General features: G+C 45.2%; 1 protein-coding gene across 1 annotated transcript in view; it reads right to left on the reverse strand.

The window, feature by feature from the left end:
* CYFIP2 (cytoplasmic FMR1 interacting protein 2) overlaps window positions 1–16634 on the reverse strand; it is an 89601-nt gene that overhangs the window by 6470 nt on the left and 66497 nt on the right. The window contains exons 26-28 of the mRNA XM_023754143.1: window positions 4488–4560; window positions 3927–4021; window positions 12–128 (exon numbers count right to left, since the gene is read on the reverse strand). Coding sequence (XP_023609911.1) covers window positions 12–128; window positions 3927–4021; window positions 4488–4560 — 285 coding nt within the window. The remainder of the gene's footprint in view (window positions 1–11; window positions 129–3926; window positions 4022–4487; window positions 4561–16634) is intronic.

A 16634-nucleotide genomic window follows, 5' to 3' on the forward strand; every position in this document is an offset into this window, starting at 1 on the left:
CGGGCCCCTGCCCAAAAGGGTCTCCTGCAGTAGCTCCGAATGCGGGTCAGGATGACCTCGAACATGGACAGGCCGCAGCACAGCCGCTCCTTGGTCAGCAGGTCGCCCTCCCGAGCGATTGCAATTTGCTGGGGACAGAAGCGTATATATAAACCTTCTATCTACATCTCAGAGATTCCCAAATGCTGGAGCTGGTTATACCTGGAATTCATTCACCAGAACTGACGTCTTACCCATAGCAGGGCATTAACTTTGTAAACCTGAGCGCAGCAGCAGGGAAGTCTGGTAGTAAGTAAAGTCCAGGAGCCATGGATAGAGGAACAGTTTTAAATAATTTTGATACACCCATGTAATGAGTGAAATGCTAGGTAGACACTGAAAAGACAGACGATCCTACTAACGGTATGATTGCTACTACGGTGCTATTGACTTCTAGCTCATACTCACTGAGTGTGTAACATAGCAGGCCCTGTTCTAAGCACTTGATAAGTATTGATTTCATTTATTCCGTACACCAACCCTGTGCAGTATGTGCCATTATTATTCCCATTTTACAGATGAAGAAACTGGGGTTCGGGGAGGCAGCCAGTGAGTGATACAGTGAGGCTCTGAATCCTGGTAGGTCCGTGGGTTAAATTGTTAAGTGAATAGAGCAAGTTGTAGGAAAGGACATATACTGTAATCCTATGAAAAGACATCAATAACACACAAGCCCACAGACACACACACAACTCTGTGTGGGGTGTGTGTAAAACATTTTAGAAGGTTAGAAGGATTAACATCAGTTGTGAGAACAGATGGGCTTGACGAAGTGGATGAGTTTCCCTTTTTACTTTAAATACTTCTGTACAGTTGAATGTGTTACAATGAGCATATGTTACTCTGAAAATTTGCCGCTGAATTCCCAGAATTCCTCTAGCTAGAAGTCCTCTGACCACTGTAAATGATCTCTATTAATAACATAAACTGGCTCTCACCTGGCGTCTGCTTATTGAATCCCTGGCCATCGGGTGGCTAGACCAGCACATCAAGACGCATTACTGTCTGAGTGCCGAGTAAAATAGCGGTACAGGTCTCAAAAGCCATGTGCAAAGTACGAGAGATGTTAACATCTAAGGTCAGAGTATGGTCTCCAAATCTAGGCACAAAGCTAAAGAGGGTGGCTTCTAAGACCAAAAGATCCACAGGGTACTTGTGGGATGGGCTCCCCAGGCGGTGGTCTCCCCAGAGAGCTCATTGTACAGGGAGCCTGGTGGGGAGGGGCCTGCCTGATTTCTTGATGCAAGCTCTCACCCTGGAGCCCCCAGGAAGAGGACAACCTCTCAATTAATCTGTGGAGGGAAATAAATCAGGAAACACCACTGTGGGAGCCTGTTAGGATATTGTGGGCCAGGATTGCAGTTGTCATGACAACAACATGCTGAAAGAAGTCTCCAAATAAACCGTGAATTGGGGAAGAAGAGTTTCACAACATTTGTTTCAAACAGGAAGGAGAGGGAACCCTGATTCAAGGGGACTCATCTTGATTCTGTGGGCAGAGAAGGCAGCTCCTGAGCAGGGAAGGGAGCACTCAAGTTGCCACGGTGAACTAGGAATCGCTCTTACAGAATCCTGGGCCTGAGGCTTGATTCGTTCTCACAGGCAACTCTCTGCCAGGCTGGCATTTGGTTCTTCCCTTCAGAAGGGGAGTGCCCAGGACAGTGAAGATGTTCATAAATAAATACAGGATCTTGAGTCAGGAATATTCTCCTTCATAAGTTCATACAGAGAGTTCTGAATGACTAATTAATCTCTTGTGCATTTAGTTAGTCTGAATCAATCCTCAAGGCTTGACAATTGTGGGGGGATTAAAAAATTAGCAAGGGGGTTTATAAGTCTGCAGAAAGACTATGAATTCTGTCTAGCGTTATGTTATGTGACAATGCAGGGGTGAAGCTGGGACCAGGACCCCTGTCTTTTGATCCTCTGCCGGAGTGTTCCTTCCAGGACAGCACTGGGCAACAAGTCAGGTCACCTCAATGTGTCCCAGAAACCAATGCAAGTGATGCAATCATGTTAAAACCTCCTGACCTTGAATATGTAGCAGAACTGCCGTCACCAACCTAGATACGGGTGAGGCAAAGGAGGTGTATAGTTGTGAGGAAGCGAAACACAGAGTTTATTCTTGTATTATTACTTATTCATTATTGTATAATTTTCCATATGAACAACTATGAACCTCCTTTTGCCTCACCCTGTATTACATGAGCCCCCCAAACCCCAGCCAGCTCAGAAGTTAATATTTAGTTAACTCTTCTTGGGCCCACAGGATGAGCAGTTTTGGACTCTTTCTTGAGGGCCGGCAGATTTGTAAAACTGGCATTTCCTCTCCTGCAGACTGTCTAGGCTTTTGTTTATACAATACTCAGCGTTTGACAAATTGCGATTTATATCGGTCCCCAGGAAATGGTGTTGGCCAGAGCAGGGCAGGAATCCAGCGCTCTGAGTGGAAACGCATGCCATAGCCCGGTGCGAGGGCCCGGATTCTTGTAGGATGACACCAGCTGAGGGGCAGGCACACTGCTATGTTGCCGGCCTGGGGGATTTCTCCCTAAAAGGAAATCGTTAGAGGTCTCCTCTGTTCAGCCCCTGAAGGCCGGGAAAGAAAGTGTGCGCCCTGCACAGTGTCTGAACTCCCTGAGGGGTGACTCAAAGAGCCTGCCCACAGAACGGTTAGTCACGTTTTCAGGAGGAGGTGGGTGGCATGCAGAGGGTCTGGCGCATCAGGGTGACACCGGGGCGGATCGGCTCTGCAATTTGCCCCAAATGCTTGCTGTGCTTTTCAAGAGAAGACCCCAGAGTGTGAGTCTTCAGATACACACAGGACAGAGGACCACAGGAATGCAAGCCCAAGAGCGAGCTGAATCCTAACCCTCTGACAGTGAGCTTTGGCGACCAAAACGCACCATCTTGGCCTGGCTCCCTCTGGTGCCCTGTCTCTCTTCTTCCTGAATCCTGCCCTGGTCCAGCACACGGTTTTCTTGTCTCTCTTTCTCCCCATTTCCCTTCTGTCCTGACCCCCTGCACAGTCTGTGAGTTCTCTGAAGGCAGGGGTTCCTGTCTTAGTCGTCTTCACATTCAAAGCCACTGGTTTGTAAAAATCAGTTGCCGAATTCATGCCCATTCACCTTTGATACCATTCGAGCATCTCAAAGGAGGCTGGTCTTTGATCCCCCCATCTCTGTCTCTCATCTTCTTCAGGGCTTGCCACCATTTTGACCTAGATGTGCATCATTTTCTAGGAAAAGTTTTACTTATATGGGTTTTTTGTGTGTGTGTGTGTGGGGGGGAGGTTAAAAATGTACAAATGGCATCAAACTGTATGAGCTGTGGTGTAACAACTTGCTTTATTCATCCAGCCACGTGCTTATGATCTAGCCACACGGATGCACCCGGATCGAATTTTCCTTTTCATGATTACATTACGAGCGCTCTGCATTTAGATGACGTCACCTCTTTTTGTTTAGTCAACCCTGCACTGACTGACATTTAGGTTGCTTCTAGCTTTTGCTTTAATGAACAACACGGCAGTCAACACCTGGTTTCTGCAAGCGTTTCCCTGGCAAAGATGTGCAGACGTAGGCTGCTGGCTCACAGGGTGTGTGGAGTTTTAATTCTGAGAGATGACAGAGCAGAACTCTCGAAACCGAACAGGGCATCATGGGTACTTGTCTGGCTTCCTTCTTTCTTGGCAGCATGGAGGACACAGGGGGTGGAAGGAAGAACTCAGCTTGAGAGCCAGCAAATCTCACTCCAGACCTGCCCTGCCACTAACAGGCTTTGTGGTTAGACAATCTCTTCCTCTCTCTGGGCCTCAGTTTCCCTGTAAAAGGAGGGGCTGGACCAAATGCTCTCCCTCTAAAGCTCCTTTCGGTGAAGGATCGTACCTGAGGGGTCCCCAGCCGCTCTATCAGAGGGACCAGGTGAAGCGGGGCGTACTTGGCTTCCAGGCGTTTCATCCGGACTTCCAGACGCTCCCCCTCTGTCAAAGGAGCAGTAGGCAGAGAGTGAGATTCAGGCCACATCAGGGGGACCTGGGGAAGGGACACTCCCAGAGGATGCGGCGACCTATTTGCATTCTAAAACTTGGATGGAGCTTGTAGAACTGTTCTCCTTGTTTTTGGTGAGTGTGATCAGGACTCACTATAAGGAAAAAGATTCTATTCTCTCTGTCCAGCAATGGCATCATCTACCTCGTGGGATGATGAGAGTTCCCCATCACTCGAAGGATTCAAACCCAGGCTAGACAGCAAGAGGCTAGGGATGTTCCAGAAGGACGAAGAAACAGGCCTGGAGCACCATCCAAGTCTACCATTCTGTGACCATTTCATAGCTGCCCAAAGCTTTAACCATCTCCCTTTCTGACTGCAGATCTGGTTTATTGGGACTAAGTAAGCATAAAGTTCAAAATCAAGTTGGCTACTGAGTGGCTGTTAGTGCTTTCTTACCTTTGATGTAGACTCTCGGCAAGATATTTTGGAAGGGCGCAGCATGGAGCAAATCACAGACTTCCTCCTGAGACTGCAAACAGAGATGGAGGGAAATTTTTAAAAAATCACTTTAAACCAGAAAGAATTTTCATTCCTAAAAATTTGAGCACTGGAGTCAGCCAGACCTGAATTCAAATCCTGCCACTTTACTTGCTAGCTGTGGGATATTAGTCTCTCTGAGACTATTTATCTGCAAAATGAAGATGTGAATAGTACCCATTTTAATGGGCTGCTGTGAGGATTGATTGAGAGAATTCATAACTTCATAGCAAAGTCCCTGGCACACGATGAGTGTGCAGCACATTTTCATTATAATCTTATAAGGAGTTTGCTGAAGAATTCGAATGAGTGACAGCGGGATCAAGCAGAGATAATGGACCTCAGACTGTGTTTGTCTCATTGGTTGTGAGGCCTGTGGGTTCAAAGGAGCTAGCTGGGCCAACCCTCCAACTCACTAATCAGGATGATGCTGACCTCATAAGATAAGTTGGGAAGAGATTACCCTTTTGTATTTTCTGGGAGAGAGGGTGTAGAATCAGTATTACTTCTTCCCTAAGTGTTTGTTACAATTCACAAGTGAAACCATCTGCATCTGAAGTTTTCTTTGCTGAAAGCTTTAAAAACAACAACAAAAAACGAGGTATAGCCCTGCTGGTTGGCTCAGTGGTTGAGCATTGACCTATGAATCAGGAGGTCATGGTTTGATTCCAAGTCAGGGCATATACCCTGGTTGTGGCTTCGATCTCCAGTAGAGGGTGTGCAGGCGGCAGCCAATCAATGATTCTCTCTCATCACTGATGTTTTTCTCTCTCTCTCCCTCTCCCTCCTTCTCTGAATAAAAAAATATTTTTAAAAAACTAGGTATAACATTTCTTTAGTAATAGGACCATTCAGGTTATCGATATTTCTGAGTGAGTTTGGGGGTTTGTGTGTCTCAAGGACTTGCTCCTTTTATCTAAGTTTAATTTGTGGACATAGAGTTGCTTGCAGTAGACCTTTGATGTCTGTGGGATCTATAGTAATCTCCCTATTTCATTCCTGGTATTGGTAATTTGTGTCTTTTCTTTTTTCTCTCGGTCAGTCTGGCTAGAGGTTTATCAATTTCATTGATTTTTCCCCCCCTAAAGAACCAGCTTTTAGTTTCATTCATATTTCTCTATAGTTTTTGCTTTCAATGTTACTGATTCCTGTTCTTATCTTTATTATGTTCTTTCTTCTGCTTGCTTTGGGTTTAATTTGCTTTTCTTTCTCTAGTTCCTTATGATAGAGGCCTAGGTACTGATTTAATAACTTCTTTTTTAAGATAACATTCAGGCTACTCTTCTATACCTCCAGTAATCAATAGCTCAGAACTTCTGGGGGCAGCCCAATTCATTTTTGAGCCTAGGACATAATAGTTTCTCAATTATTTATTAAGTGAATGAATATTTCCCCCTTATGTTTCTTAGATGAGTATGTAAATGAGTATATTTATCTATATGACAATCCTCCAAATACAAGAATACTATTATATCCATTCATCTTGCAAATATGTATTGAGCACTAGGCACTGTTCTAGGTTTTGCAGATATGATGTTGAACAAGTTAGACTAGATCTTTGCACTCATATGGCATTTACAGTTTAGTTCATAGAAACAGATAAACAAAGGTAAATAAATCAGGAAATTTCACATAGTGATAAGACACAATAGGGTAATAAGCTAGAGTGACTGGGGAAGGGACTACTTGAGAGAAGGTGGTTAGGTAAAAATCTTTTTTGAGGCAAACACATTTAAATAAAGAATGGAATGAAGTGAGGGAGCAAGCTATGTAGGTATGAGGTAAGAGCATTCCAGTGCAAAGGGCCTGGGGCAGAAAGTCAACTGGAGTAAAGTGATGCAGGAATCATAGTCCAGTCTGAGGCCCTGATGGTAGGGAGGGACCAGTTCATGTGTGGCCTCATAGGCATGGTATGAAGCCTGGATTTTATTTGAAGGGCAATGAGGAACTGCTGAAGTATCCAAGCAGATACCCCACTGCCAAGTTTTTTATCTTTCTTGTTTGCTTCCAAAATTTTAGTTGCTCCTAGAAATGTCTTGTTACTAGAAAAGCTGCCCGTTGTATGAACTATCCACTTTGTGTTTTGTTAATGTGGGTGAAATTGATCTTGGGAGACATTTGGGAGATGGGAAAAGAGGCAATGTTGCTGACTGATCCATTTTACATGATGAGCTTCCACTTCAGATTTCTTTGGGGGAGACAAGAGTGTTCCATTTACCCCTCTCCTCCCCACCACCATGCCAAGTTTGCAAACTTCAGGACTCCAAAGGTTCCTGGGAAGGATGCTTCATGCTGGCATGCCTCCTGTGTGTTCTCTACCTGGCAATGCCATTTGTTAATGAAGGTGAGGAAAGACACAAGGATGTGGTGTCCTGGTAAAGGTGGGAAAACATTTGCCAAGGAGCTCCCAGAGGAGGCGTTACATGGCCATTTGCATAGTGAGGTGGCTGCATACTCTGCAACACCTTCTTGGGAGGTATTTGTTTGGCATTTGTTTGCTGAGGCCATAGCGATGATAAAAATGTCTAGTTCAGCCCTAGGTGGTTTGGCTCAGTGGATAGAGCGTCAGCCTGCGGAATGAAGGGTCCCAGGTTCGATTCTAGTCAGGGGCACATGCCCGGGTTGTGGGCTCGATCCCCAGCGGGGGGCGTACAGGAGGCAGCCAATCGATGATTCTCTCTCATCATTGATGTTTCTTTCTCTCTCTCCCTCTCCCTTCCTCTCTGAAATCAATAATATCTATCTATCTATCTATATCTCTATCTATCTATCATCTATCTATCTATCTATCTATCTATCTATCTATCTATCTATCATCTATCTATCTAATGTCTAATTCAGTGTGGAGCACACACAGGCCTGAGTCAGGGATCCAAACAAGCTTCCACTGTGGGTGCCAATGCTAACGGCTGACCTCCCTCTTGTCCAATCTCAGTCTGAAAGGATCCACACTTGGCCTTCAACTCTGCCCAGGAACCCACCCAGCCACTGGCCTGTGAAGTCCACTGAGAGTGTGTAGAATCAATATTACTGCTGCACTAGAGGTATAATGTAAATATATTATCGCTGGTTACAAGAGAAAACAACAGAAATTATAAGTAGTATAATGAAATATTGAGAGGAAGAGTGAAAAGAGATAAATGAGCTAAAATCTCATCTTTCCAAATAGGGAGTCTGTAAGTATTGTCTAAAGTGGCTAAGGAAGAAACAGGGGTCATCCTCATATTATTAGGCATCACGGAGATAACTAGAAGAACTTGAATCAGGAATGATGAGAACAGGTTGCCTGGCGAGTGGGATGCAGGTGGGGAGAGGTGCAGTCGAGCCAAGAAGGATGCTTTGCATCATGAGCTCATCTATATTTTTTAATTTGTTTTCAGGTGCAATTAAGGACAATTTAATGGAACAAAATGAAGAAGTTGGATACCAGGGGTCCTCAAACTTTTTAAACAGGGGGCCAGTTCACTGTCCCTCAGACCGTTGGAGGGCCGGACTATAGTTTAAAACAAAACTATGAACAAATTCCTATGCACACTGCACATATCTTATTTTGAAGTAAAAAAACAAAACGGGAACAAATACAATATTTGTATTTGCATGTGGCCCGCGGGCCATAGTTTGAGGACCCCTGGATTAAACAGTGTCTCAGGGTCCTTCCCTAGAACCAAGAGTCTGTAACAACATAATCACCTGTTCTCCAGGGAATGAGAGGAAATGAGTATTTACTGAGCACCGTGTGCCAGGTGCTTTGTACCCACTATCTGCCCTAAACCCCAGAACATCCTGGGAGGCAGCTCTTACCATCCCATCCTATGGGCAAGGACATGGAGGCTCTCAGGAAGGTGATGTTCCCAAGCACAGTGATAAAGAAGCAGTGGGGTGGACACTGAGACCCAGGGCCCCCTCACTTCCACACCCACTGCTTTTCCACAGCAGCCCATGCAGCCAAAGCCTTGGGACACTTGAAATATGCCCCCCCCCCCATTTTACATACATATGATGAAAAAAAATAAAATTATAAAAAACAGAAACAGGAGAAAATTACTTAAAATCTCACCACCTGAGAAACTTTTTAGCCTCACTCATATCTGATTAGGATTATATCCTTTGTTGCTTTATTTGCTGGGTTTCTGGTCATAGCTACTAACATTCTTTAAACTTGAACATACTGTAATATGTATATGCAGCTTGAAGAATGAAATGAATCTTGAGCCATCTTCCAGAAAAAAGAAATAGGAAGTTACTGATACCTGTGTTCTCCACCCTCCAAAGGGAGCCTCTATCCTGAATTTGTGTAAGTAGTTTCTTTGCAGGCAGCAAATTTTGGAAGATCTGCTGGTGTGATTCCAAGGTAAGGTACAGGACCACTCATGTGGTCAAATTTATACCCATAAATTTATACCTATAAATTTCTCCAAACCAACATTCTCCCCTCACTCTTACCACTCCACAAAGCCTTATTCAAATTTCACCTTCTGAGAGTCTTCCAAGCCCCTCCAGTCTACAGTTTTCTTTTTAAAAACTGATCAGCCCAGCCAGTATGGCTCAGTGGTTGAGCGTCCACCTATGAACCAGGAGGTCAGGGTTTGATTCCCGGTCAGGGCACATGCCCAGGTTGTGGGCTCGATACCCTTGCCTTCTCCTTTGGTTCTTGATGCCTTTTTGGTCTTCTTCTGTGTGATGGTCTTTAGACTTAGAGATACCATTTCTTTAATTGGGAGGCACTGCGTATTTATCTATACTAATAATAGAGGAATATGTAAATTGTCTGGGATGCCATCACAGTAACAGTAACAACCAAACAGCATGCTGCGTGGGGCGACCAGGCCGGCAGGGGGGTTAGTGAGGGATGACCAAACTACTGACAGCAGGCAGCGTGAAGCGACCAGGCTGGCGGGGGAGGGGGGCAGTTGGGGGCAACCAGGCTGGCAGGGGGGGCAGTGAGGGGTGATCAGGCAGGCAGGCAGGTGAGCAGTTAGGAGCCAGCGGTACCGGATTGTGAGAGGGATGTCCGACTGCCTAAACTGGCAGTCAGGGGTTGTCAGTTTAGGCAGTTGGACATCCCCTGAGGGGTCCCGGATTGGAGAGTGTGCAGGCTGGGCTGAGGGGAACCCGCCGCGGTGCACAAATTTCGTGCACCAGGCCTCTAGTTAGGATATAAGTAAAGACAGTAGTGCTTCTTATTAAGTGAAGAAATGGGTGAAAGGGGGAGCTGAGACCTCCCAGGACTGTCTGGCTTGATCTGTAAGTGGCCACGGGCCTACAGGACAATCATCTTTCCTAAAACCAACCTTACCTTTTTCTCCCTCAAGTTTGTGTTATGAAAAATGTTAAAGAAACAAAATACTTGAAAGAACAATGAACATCCTTATACCCTTGATGCAGCATCACTGCGAACATTTTGCTACATCTGCTTTGACTATATGTTTTACTGAATCATTTGAACATAAGTTAAAGCTATTGCATTACTCGGCGTTAAATACTTCAGCACGCAACTCCTAAAATCAAGGACATCCTCAGTACTATGATCACAACGCTAAAAAAAATCCTTAGCCCTGGCCAGGTATCTCAGTTGGTTAAAGCATCGTCCGATACACCAAGGTTGCCTGTTTTCCCGGCCAGGGCATAAACAAGAAGCAACGTCCCACCCGCCCCCCCCCCTAAGTTAATCAATCAATAAACAAATTTAAAAATTCTTAATGTCATATAATATGCAGTCAATACCAAAATTTGCTCAGTTCTTAAAAAATTTCTTCTATAGTTTTTTTTTTTAACAGGGATCCAACCACAATAAGTTTCCTGAAGTTTCTGCACCTACCAGGCGCCACAGTGATGCTTACTATCCCTGTTGCCTAGGACAACACTAATGTGTTATGTTACGAGAGAGGTGATCATTAGATGATTAATGAGGATCAAGCTCGAATGTAAAATTGCTCTTTGCCAACAGTGCAAGTCAAAGCCAAAAGGTTTTTGGTCAGAATGCAAAAAATATTTTATTGGTAAGGAACCCACATCAAAATTCTTCAAGGGATGAGTGTTTTATTTTGGCACTGCTTTCAGCCTTAGAAATGTCCTTTTCTGTTTCAGTTAATTTAAAACTGATAGACCATCAAATACCACAAAAACCTCATGTTCCCAATGTAGCCCACGAGGTTAACGGGGGACTGCTTTCTCTCGGCTGAAGGATACCATGAAAATTCAAAACGCATATTTTAAAAAACGGGGTCACTGTGATCCCAGGCATGCCGGGCTCATGTAGAACAATAGCCTCTCCAAAAACACCGCACCATTTTAGCAGATTTCCTAAAGGTAGTCATCAGAGCAATCTCGGAACAATATTTTCTTAAATAACAGTTTGCTCTGGGTTTTGAGGCCACAGAAAGACACATAACACTAACATGAATGTCATATGTTTTTATCTTTGTCAAGTGAGTGAGGAGAAATGAGCTGGCAAACTGGAGGTCGAGCCCCCACAGGAATCCCCTGCGGTTTTCTGGCTCAGAAAGGCAGGGAGGGGATGGGGCCTGACCAGAGAGCCCAGCGGTCTGGTTTAAACATTCCCTTATATGGATGCACATAGATGGTCAGTGTCTGTGCTTCCCGAATACTGATGCTAAGCCCCAAGGATACAGGGCCTGTGGAGCAGGCAAGAAATTAGGCTTCCCACATCCACATGACCCTCCTTGGTACAGAACATACCAGCTGTAGCTTGCGGCCCCTCATCTGGGGCTGCGGGTACGGGGGAAGCTGAGGTGCGGACCTCGCGCTCCTGCTCCGGGGGCCCCTCCCTTCAGGAGCCAGCTCTCTGTAGCCCGGCTAAATAAATCAGTCATTTAATCTGATCTGGTTCTGTGTGTGGTCTTCCCCACCAATCTGAGCCTCACCTGCATTAATGCTCCATATTGTGATGTCTCACCTCCACCCCTTCCCCCACCCCGAACTGTCAAGAGGAAAGAGTTATTATTCTGGATCAGACTCATGTGTGGTCAACTGGGAAAGCTCTACAACCAAGAAACTGGCCTAGAAAGTAACTCTCTTCCCACCCTACCCCCAACAATGCATGTCCATGTCTACCAAGGTGGGCATTTCCCAAAGGGTGAGAATTAGGGTACAGGGAAAGGGCATTTCATAACAGTGAGCACACAGTGAGGAGGTTACTGCCTTTCCAGTTTCCTGTCCATCGTTCTGACAACTTTAATGAGAAAGTCTCCATTTGCAGCCTTTCCTAAGAGCAACCCAATTACCTCTTGAACATGTGCTAAGCTCTGTTTTTAACACAGAGAGGGAGCAGGCTTCTGGTGCAGAGGCCCGAGCTGGAAGGACACAGCCTTGCCTTATTCTGATTGAATTTATTATTCTGGTTGCTTTCTAAGGGTGATAAGAGATGATTAGTTTTTAATGGAGGTGATGTAAAGTGTTCCTTGAAAATAAGTTGAAGTTACGAAGTAAGCGAACTGAAATAAAACTATCATGGAAGGAAAGGGCCTGTGGTCTGCAGGTACAGCAAGAACTGGGACAAGCACACAGCAATGACTGAGCTCTGGAAACAGCCGTTCAAGGAGACCCCTCCCCGGTCAGGGGCTCCCCCTCCGGGCTGCACGTCTCCGCTTGGTGAAGATCACTTTTATGACTACACAGAGTAAAAACACATACATGAGGGAAATTTATATACTGAGACATGAGAGCGTCTGGAAGGCGTCCTCCGGACTGTGAGCAATGGCTCTGGCAGCGTGGCAATGTGGCTTTTGTGTTCTTCCTTCTGCTCCTCTGGGTGTCTTAGCAGTGAATTTATTTCAGTTATGCAACAAGGAAACCAAATTAAAGGGACTATAAAGTGGGAGCAGGAGATAAAGGAACCAGATGTGAAGCTGGAATTAAGACAAACATAAAAAGTAAAACCCCAAACCCACACAGCAGTCTGCACAGTGCGGCGGATCGCTTCTCTGTCCCTGCGTGCCAGCCGGAAGGCTCCTGGTTCTCGCCCCACTCCCGCTCTAGCTGAACCCTGGGAAGGGCGTCTCCCTCTCAGGGCCTCAGTTTCCATTCCGTGAAATGGGGGATTGCACTGGATCGGTGGTTCTCAGTAGGGGTAGGTTTTGTCCTCCAAAGGAATATCAGGCAGTGCCTGGAAACCTTTTCAGTGTCACACTGGGGAGGGTGCTACTGGCACCTACTGGGTAGACCCCAGAGATGCTGCCCACGATCCTACAGTGCACAGGACAGGCCTCTACAACAAAGGATTCTCTGTCCAAAATGTCAGGGGTGCCGAGGCTGAGACATCTACTCTGGATGGTCTTGATGGTTGCCCCAGATCTGACCTACATTCGATTCTGTGAGTTTGGGCCCAGCGTTTCCTCACCTCCTGTAAGAGAAGCAAAGCTCTCACGGCCCACCAGACTGTGGCTGTGGCCCACTCAACTAGGAGGGGGAGAGAAGAAATAAACAACAGGGTCAAAGGCAGGAAACAGTCTCAAGTCCTCCGCGGGAGGCCCGGCAGTAAAAGGCAGATGTGGACTGAGGCCTCCCTTCCTCATGTGAATGAACAGGGCCCCCTCCTGGTGTGTGTCGGCATAGCAAGCAATGGGTTGATGGGTGGAAAACCACACAATATTTGAATAAAAACATGGTGTCAGTGGGATATTTCCTTAATGACCACCTTATGACTTCTCGGGATAAAAGAAGAAATACTAATCAATCGTAGCAGAATTTCCTTGAAAAACATAACAGACTTGTAAACAGTTACTTAAGAAATGCTGACTCATTTTAGATTAGACTCAATATGGAAGAGCCTGCCACAACCAGACCCTTTGTGGACGCTGGATAAATGACAGGTGCAGCACGACCATGCAGAGTGGGGAGGAGAGGTCTTTTCAGTCAGTGGTGCTGGGCCAACTTGGCAAGAAATGCGATTGGATTCCTACCTCCCAGGAAACATAAGCATCCAGTCCAGATACATAACACACTTAAAGGCCTGTTACGTCTTAAAAGGCTAAACTCTAAAACTTTTAGAAGATAACTTCATGACTTTACAGTAAGGAAGACTTTTTAAATAAGTCAAAGAGCACCAGCCATACAGGAAAAATAAAATAAAATAAAATAAAATAAAATACACTACACCTTAGGAACTTCTGTTCATCAAAAGACAAGCTGCAGGAATATATTTGCAATACATATACCTACAATATATAAATAACAGCCGCAAATCAATAAAAAAAGGCAACTCAATAAGAAATAGGTGAAAACATTGAACAGCATTTCACAAAGAGGCTGTCCAAATGGCAATACCATATGGAAAGAGACTCAGCCTCATTGGTCATCAGGGAAGTAAAAACCATAATGAGATAACATGACACATCTACCAGAATGCTTATGAATGTTGAAAAGAGACAAAGTGTTCCTGAGGATGCAAAGAATTAAAACTCCAATACCTCGCTGAATGGGAAAATAAATGGGTACAACCATTTTGTAAAACTGCTTGACAGTCCTCTACTGAAGCTAAACATGTGTCCACACATGGACTCAGCCATTGTACTGCCATGTATTTACCTGATACAGATGAGAGCGTATACTCACCAAAAGAAATGTACAAGGATATTCATGACAGCTCCTTTCATAACGGTATCCAACTGCAAATCATTCAAATGTCCATCCCAAGTAAAATGGACAATTCAATTAATCTATGCAGTGAGAATACTGCATATTCTGTATATTACTGGATGTACAGTGGACCTTAATTAAAAGCACCAAGAAAATAAGCACCCCGCTCCATAGGTGTATGGGGTTCTGTACTAATAATGCACCTTGAATATTAAGAAAATTTACAAGCACCCAAGTTAAAGAAGAAAATATACCTTTGTCTAAGTAATCACTTTTCAATTTATATTCTCTCTACCTAAAAAGTAATGAGATACCAAAAAACTGTTAAAAACAAAAAGGCAAGCCACAGAATGAGAAGGTGCTTGCAGAATATACACCAATATGGAGCCCACACCAGAAAGAACTGCAAGTCTGTTAGAAAAAGACAGCTGACACTAAAGAAAAATGGGCAAGACTTCTCACTTTGTACTTTTCAGTATCTTTCCAGGTTTTCTAAACTATTATATACACTTCTACCTTTTTATATTTACTTTCGGTTCAATAATACTACACGAATATACTTTCCGTGTAAAATATCAGACACTCCAGATAAAAGTAGTCCCTATTGACCTTTAATCCTGGTTCCCTCCAATACATAGAGAAAATGACTAAATTATTATGCTTTTTTTCCCTAGTTTTTTTTTAATGCAGTATTCTTTTGTGGGTTTTAATGTTTTGTTTATTTTATATGTATGGCATCATACTGATGTGTGTCTTGTCCTGAGACTAGCTTTTTCCCCACTCAATATTATGACTTTTACCATGTTTTCTGCTGGTATGTACAAAGTTACTGTAGTTATTACCTTATTCTTTTTTAAAAAAGAATTTTTTAAATTGATTTCAGAGAGGTAGGGAGAGAAACATCAATGATGAGAATCATTGATTGGCTGCCTCCTGCACACCCCACAGTAGGGATTGAGCCTGCAACCTGGCCATGTGCCCTGACCGGGAATCGAACCATGACTTCCTGGTTCATAGGCCAACGCTCAACCACTGAGCCAATCAGCCGAGCTAGTACCTTATTCTTTTTCATGACTTCAGAGTCCTCCATAGCATGGATGCTCCACAGTTTACATAGCCCTGCCCCCTGGATGGCCACTGAGTCGCACTCCTTCCTCCTTGCCACCCCCCTCCTTATTTTTGCTCCTAGTCCCCGTTTAATGAGAACAATTGATACGTTATTTAAATGTGTATGTAATTCCAGCTTCATAAAGTAAAAAAACTCCAGAAAGCTCACGCCTCATTCTAAACTCAGAAAGTGTCATGGCTTTGGGGATTTCCCCAGTTGTCTATGTAGAAAGCGGAGCGCACAGCTTTGGGGAGCCCTGACCTTCGCTATGTGCCTGCCCCCATCCCCCAGGACTGGGAATGGTGCTAAAAACCTATGACTCTGTTTTTCTACCTCAGCTGCTGATGTGCTGTGCGACCTTGGGCGAGTGGCTCCCCTCTCTGGTTCCTCACTTCCCCACTTATGAATGGGATGGGAGGGTTGGAACATATACTCTGTTGGGGTCTCTCTCAGCTCTGAGGAGTGTCCTGTTGTCTCCAGTGATACATGCAAGTGACCACCAAGGCAGGGATGCCTGAGAAAAATTTCCCCTTTCCTTGTAGCCCCGTCCATAGTCTGCCTCTCGGGGTCTGTCAGGAGAAGTGTAATTGATGCTCAGGAGACACCCAGGACCTGAGGCTTCAGGCACCCGCCCTCCCCCCACCCCCTCCCTCCTCTCCCCCCAGGTCCCCTGCAGCATCTCCTCATCTTTCTGAGGCCTTGAGCAGAGCAGTGCTTCCTACTTATCTCATCCCCACGACTGCTGAAGGCTAAGGTTGCCATGGCAACCCAGGCCCACTGAACCATGTTATAAACCTGTTTCTATAAAGAGGAACATTTAGCTGTCTGGAGAGTCCTTCTAAAGGGGAGCAGAGAGGCAATTACTCATGGAGGAAGAGCAAACCTGCATATTTCAGACCTTCCAGTGTATACATGTCCCTCCTGTGAAGATGGGATTCTGAGGTGTGGACCGGGCCGGCTTACAGACAACGGGAAGCAAGAACCTTCCTGGGCTCTTCTTCTGAGCTCTTGCTATCATGGCCTCCTTCATCTCTCTCTACCTTTGTTCCCCTCCTTCCTAATTCCTTCCTTTTCCCTCCCTTCTCCATGTGCCTGCCTGCAAGGTGACCCCTGGGATGGACAACTGCAAAAGCCTCGTCCTTGACTCACCTTCCAGCCAGTCCTTCTCCGAATAGCCAAAGGGGCCTTTAAAGAAAGTCCATCGAACCCCCTCACTCTCCATCTCACAAGGGGATGGCCAGGGACTGCGGCCACCTGCTTCTCCCCCCACAGCCCCGACCTTGTCCCCTTACCCTCTGCAGTCCAGTTCACTATGGGCTGCTTTTTCTTAAAGACATTCAAGTCTCATCCTCTCCCGACAC

The sequence above is a fragment of the Myotis lucifugus genome, unplaced genomic scaffold (genome assembly GCF_000147115.1).
Source record: "Myotis lucifugus unplaced genomic scaffold, Myoluc2.0 scaffold_56, whole genome shotgun sequence".
NCBI classification, from domain to species: Eukaryota; Metazoa; Chordata; class Mammalia; order Chiroptera; family Vespertilionidae; genus Myotis; species Myotis lucifugus.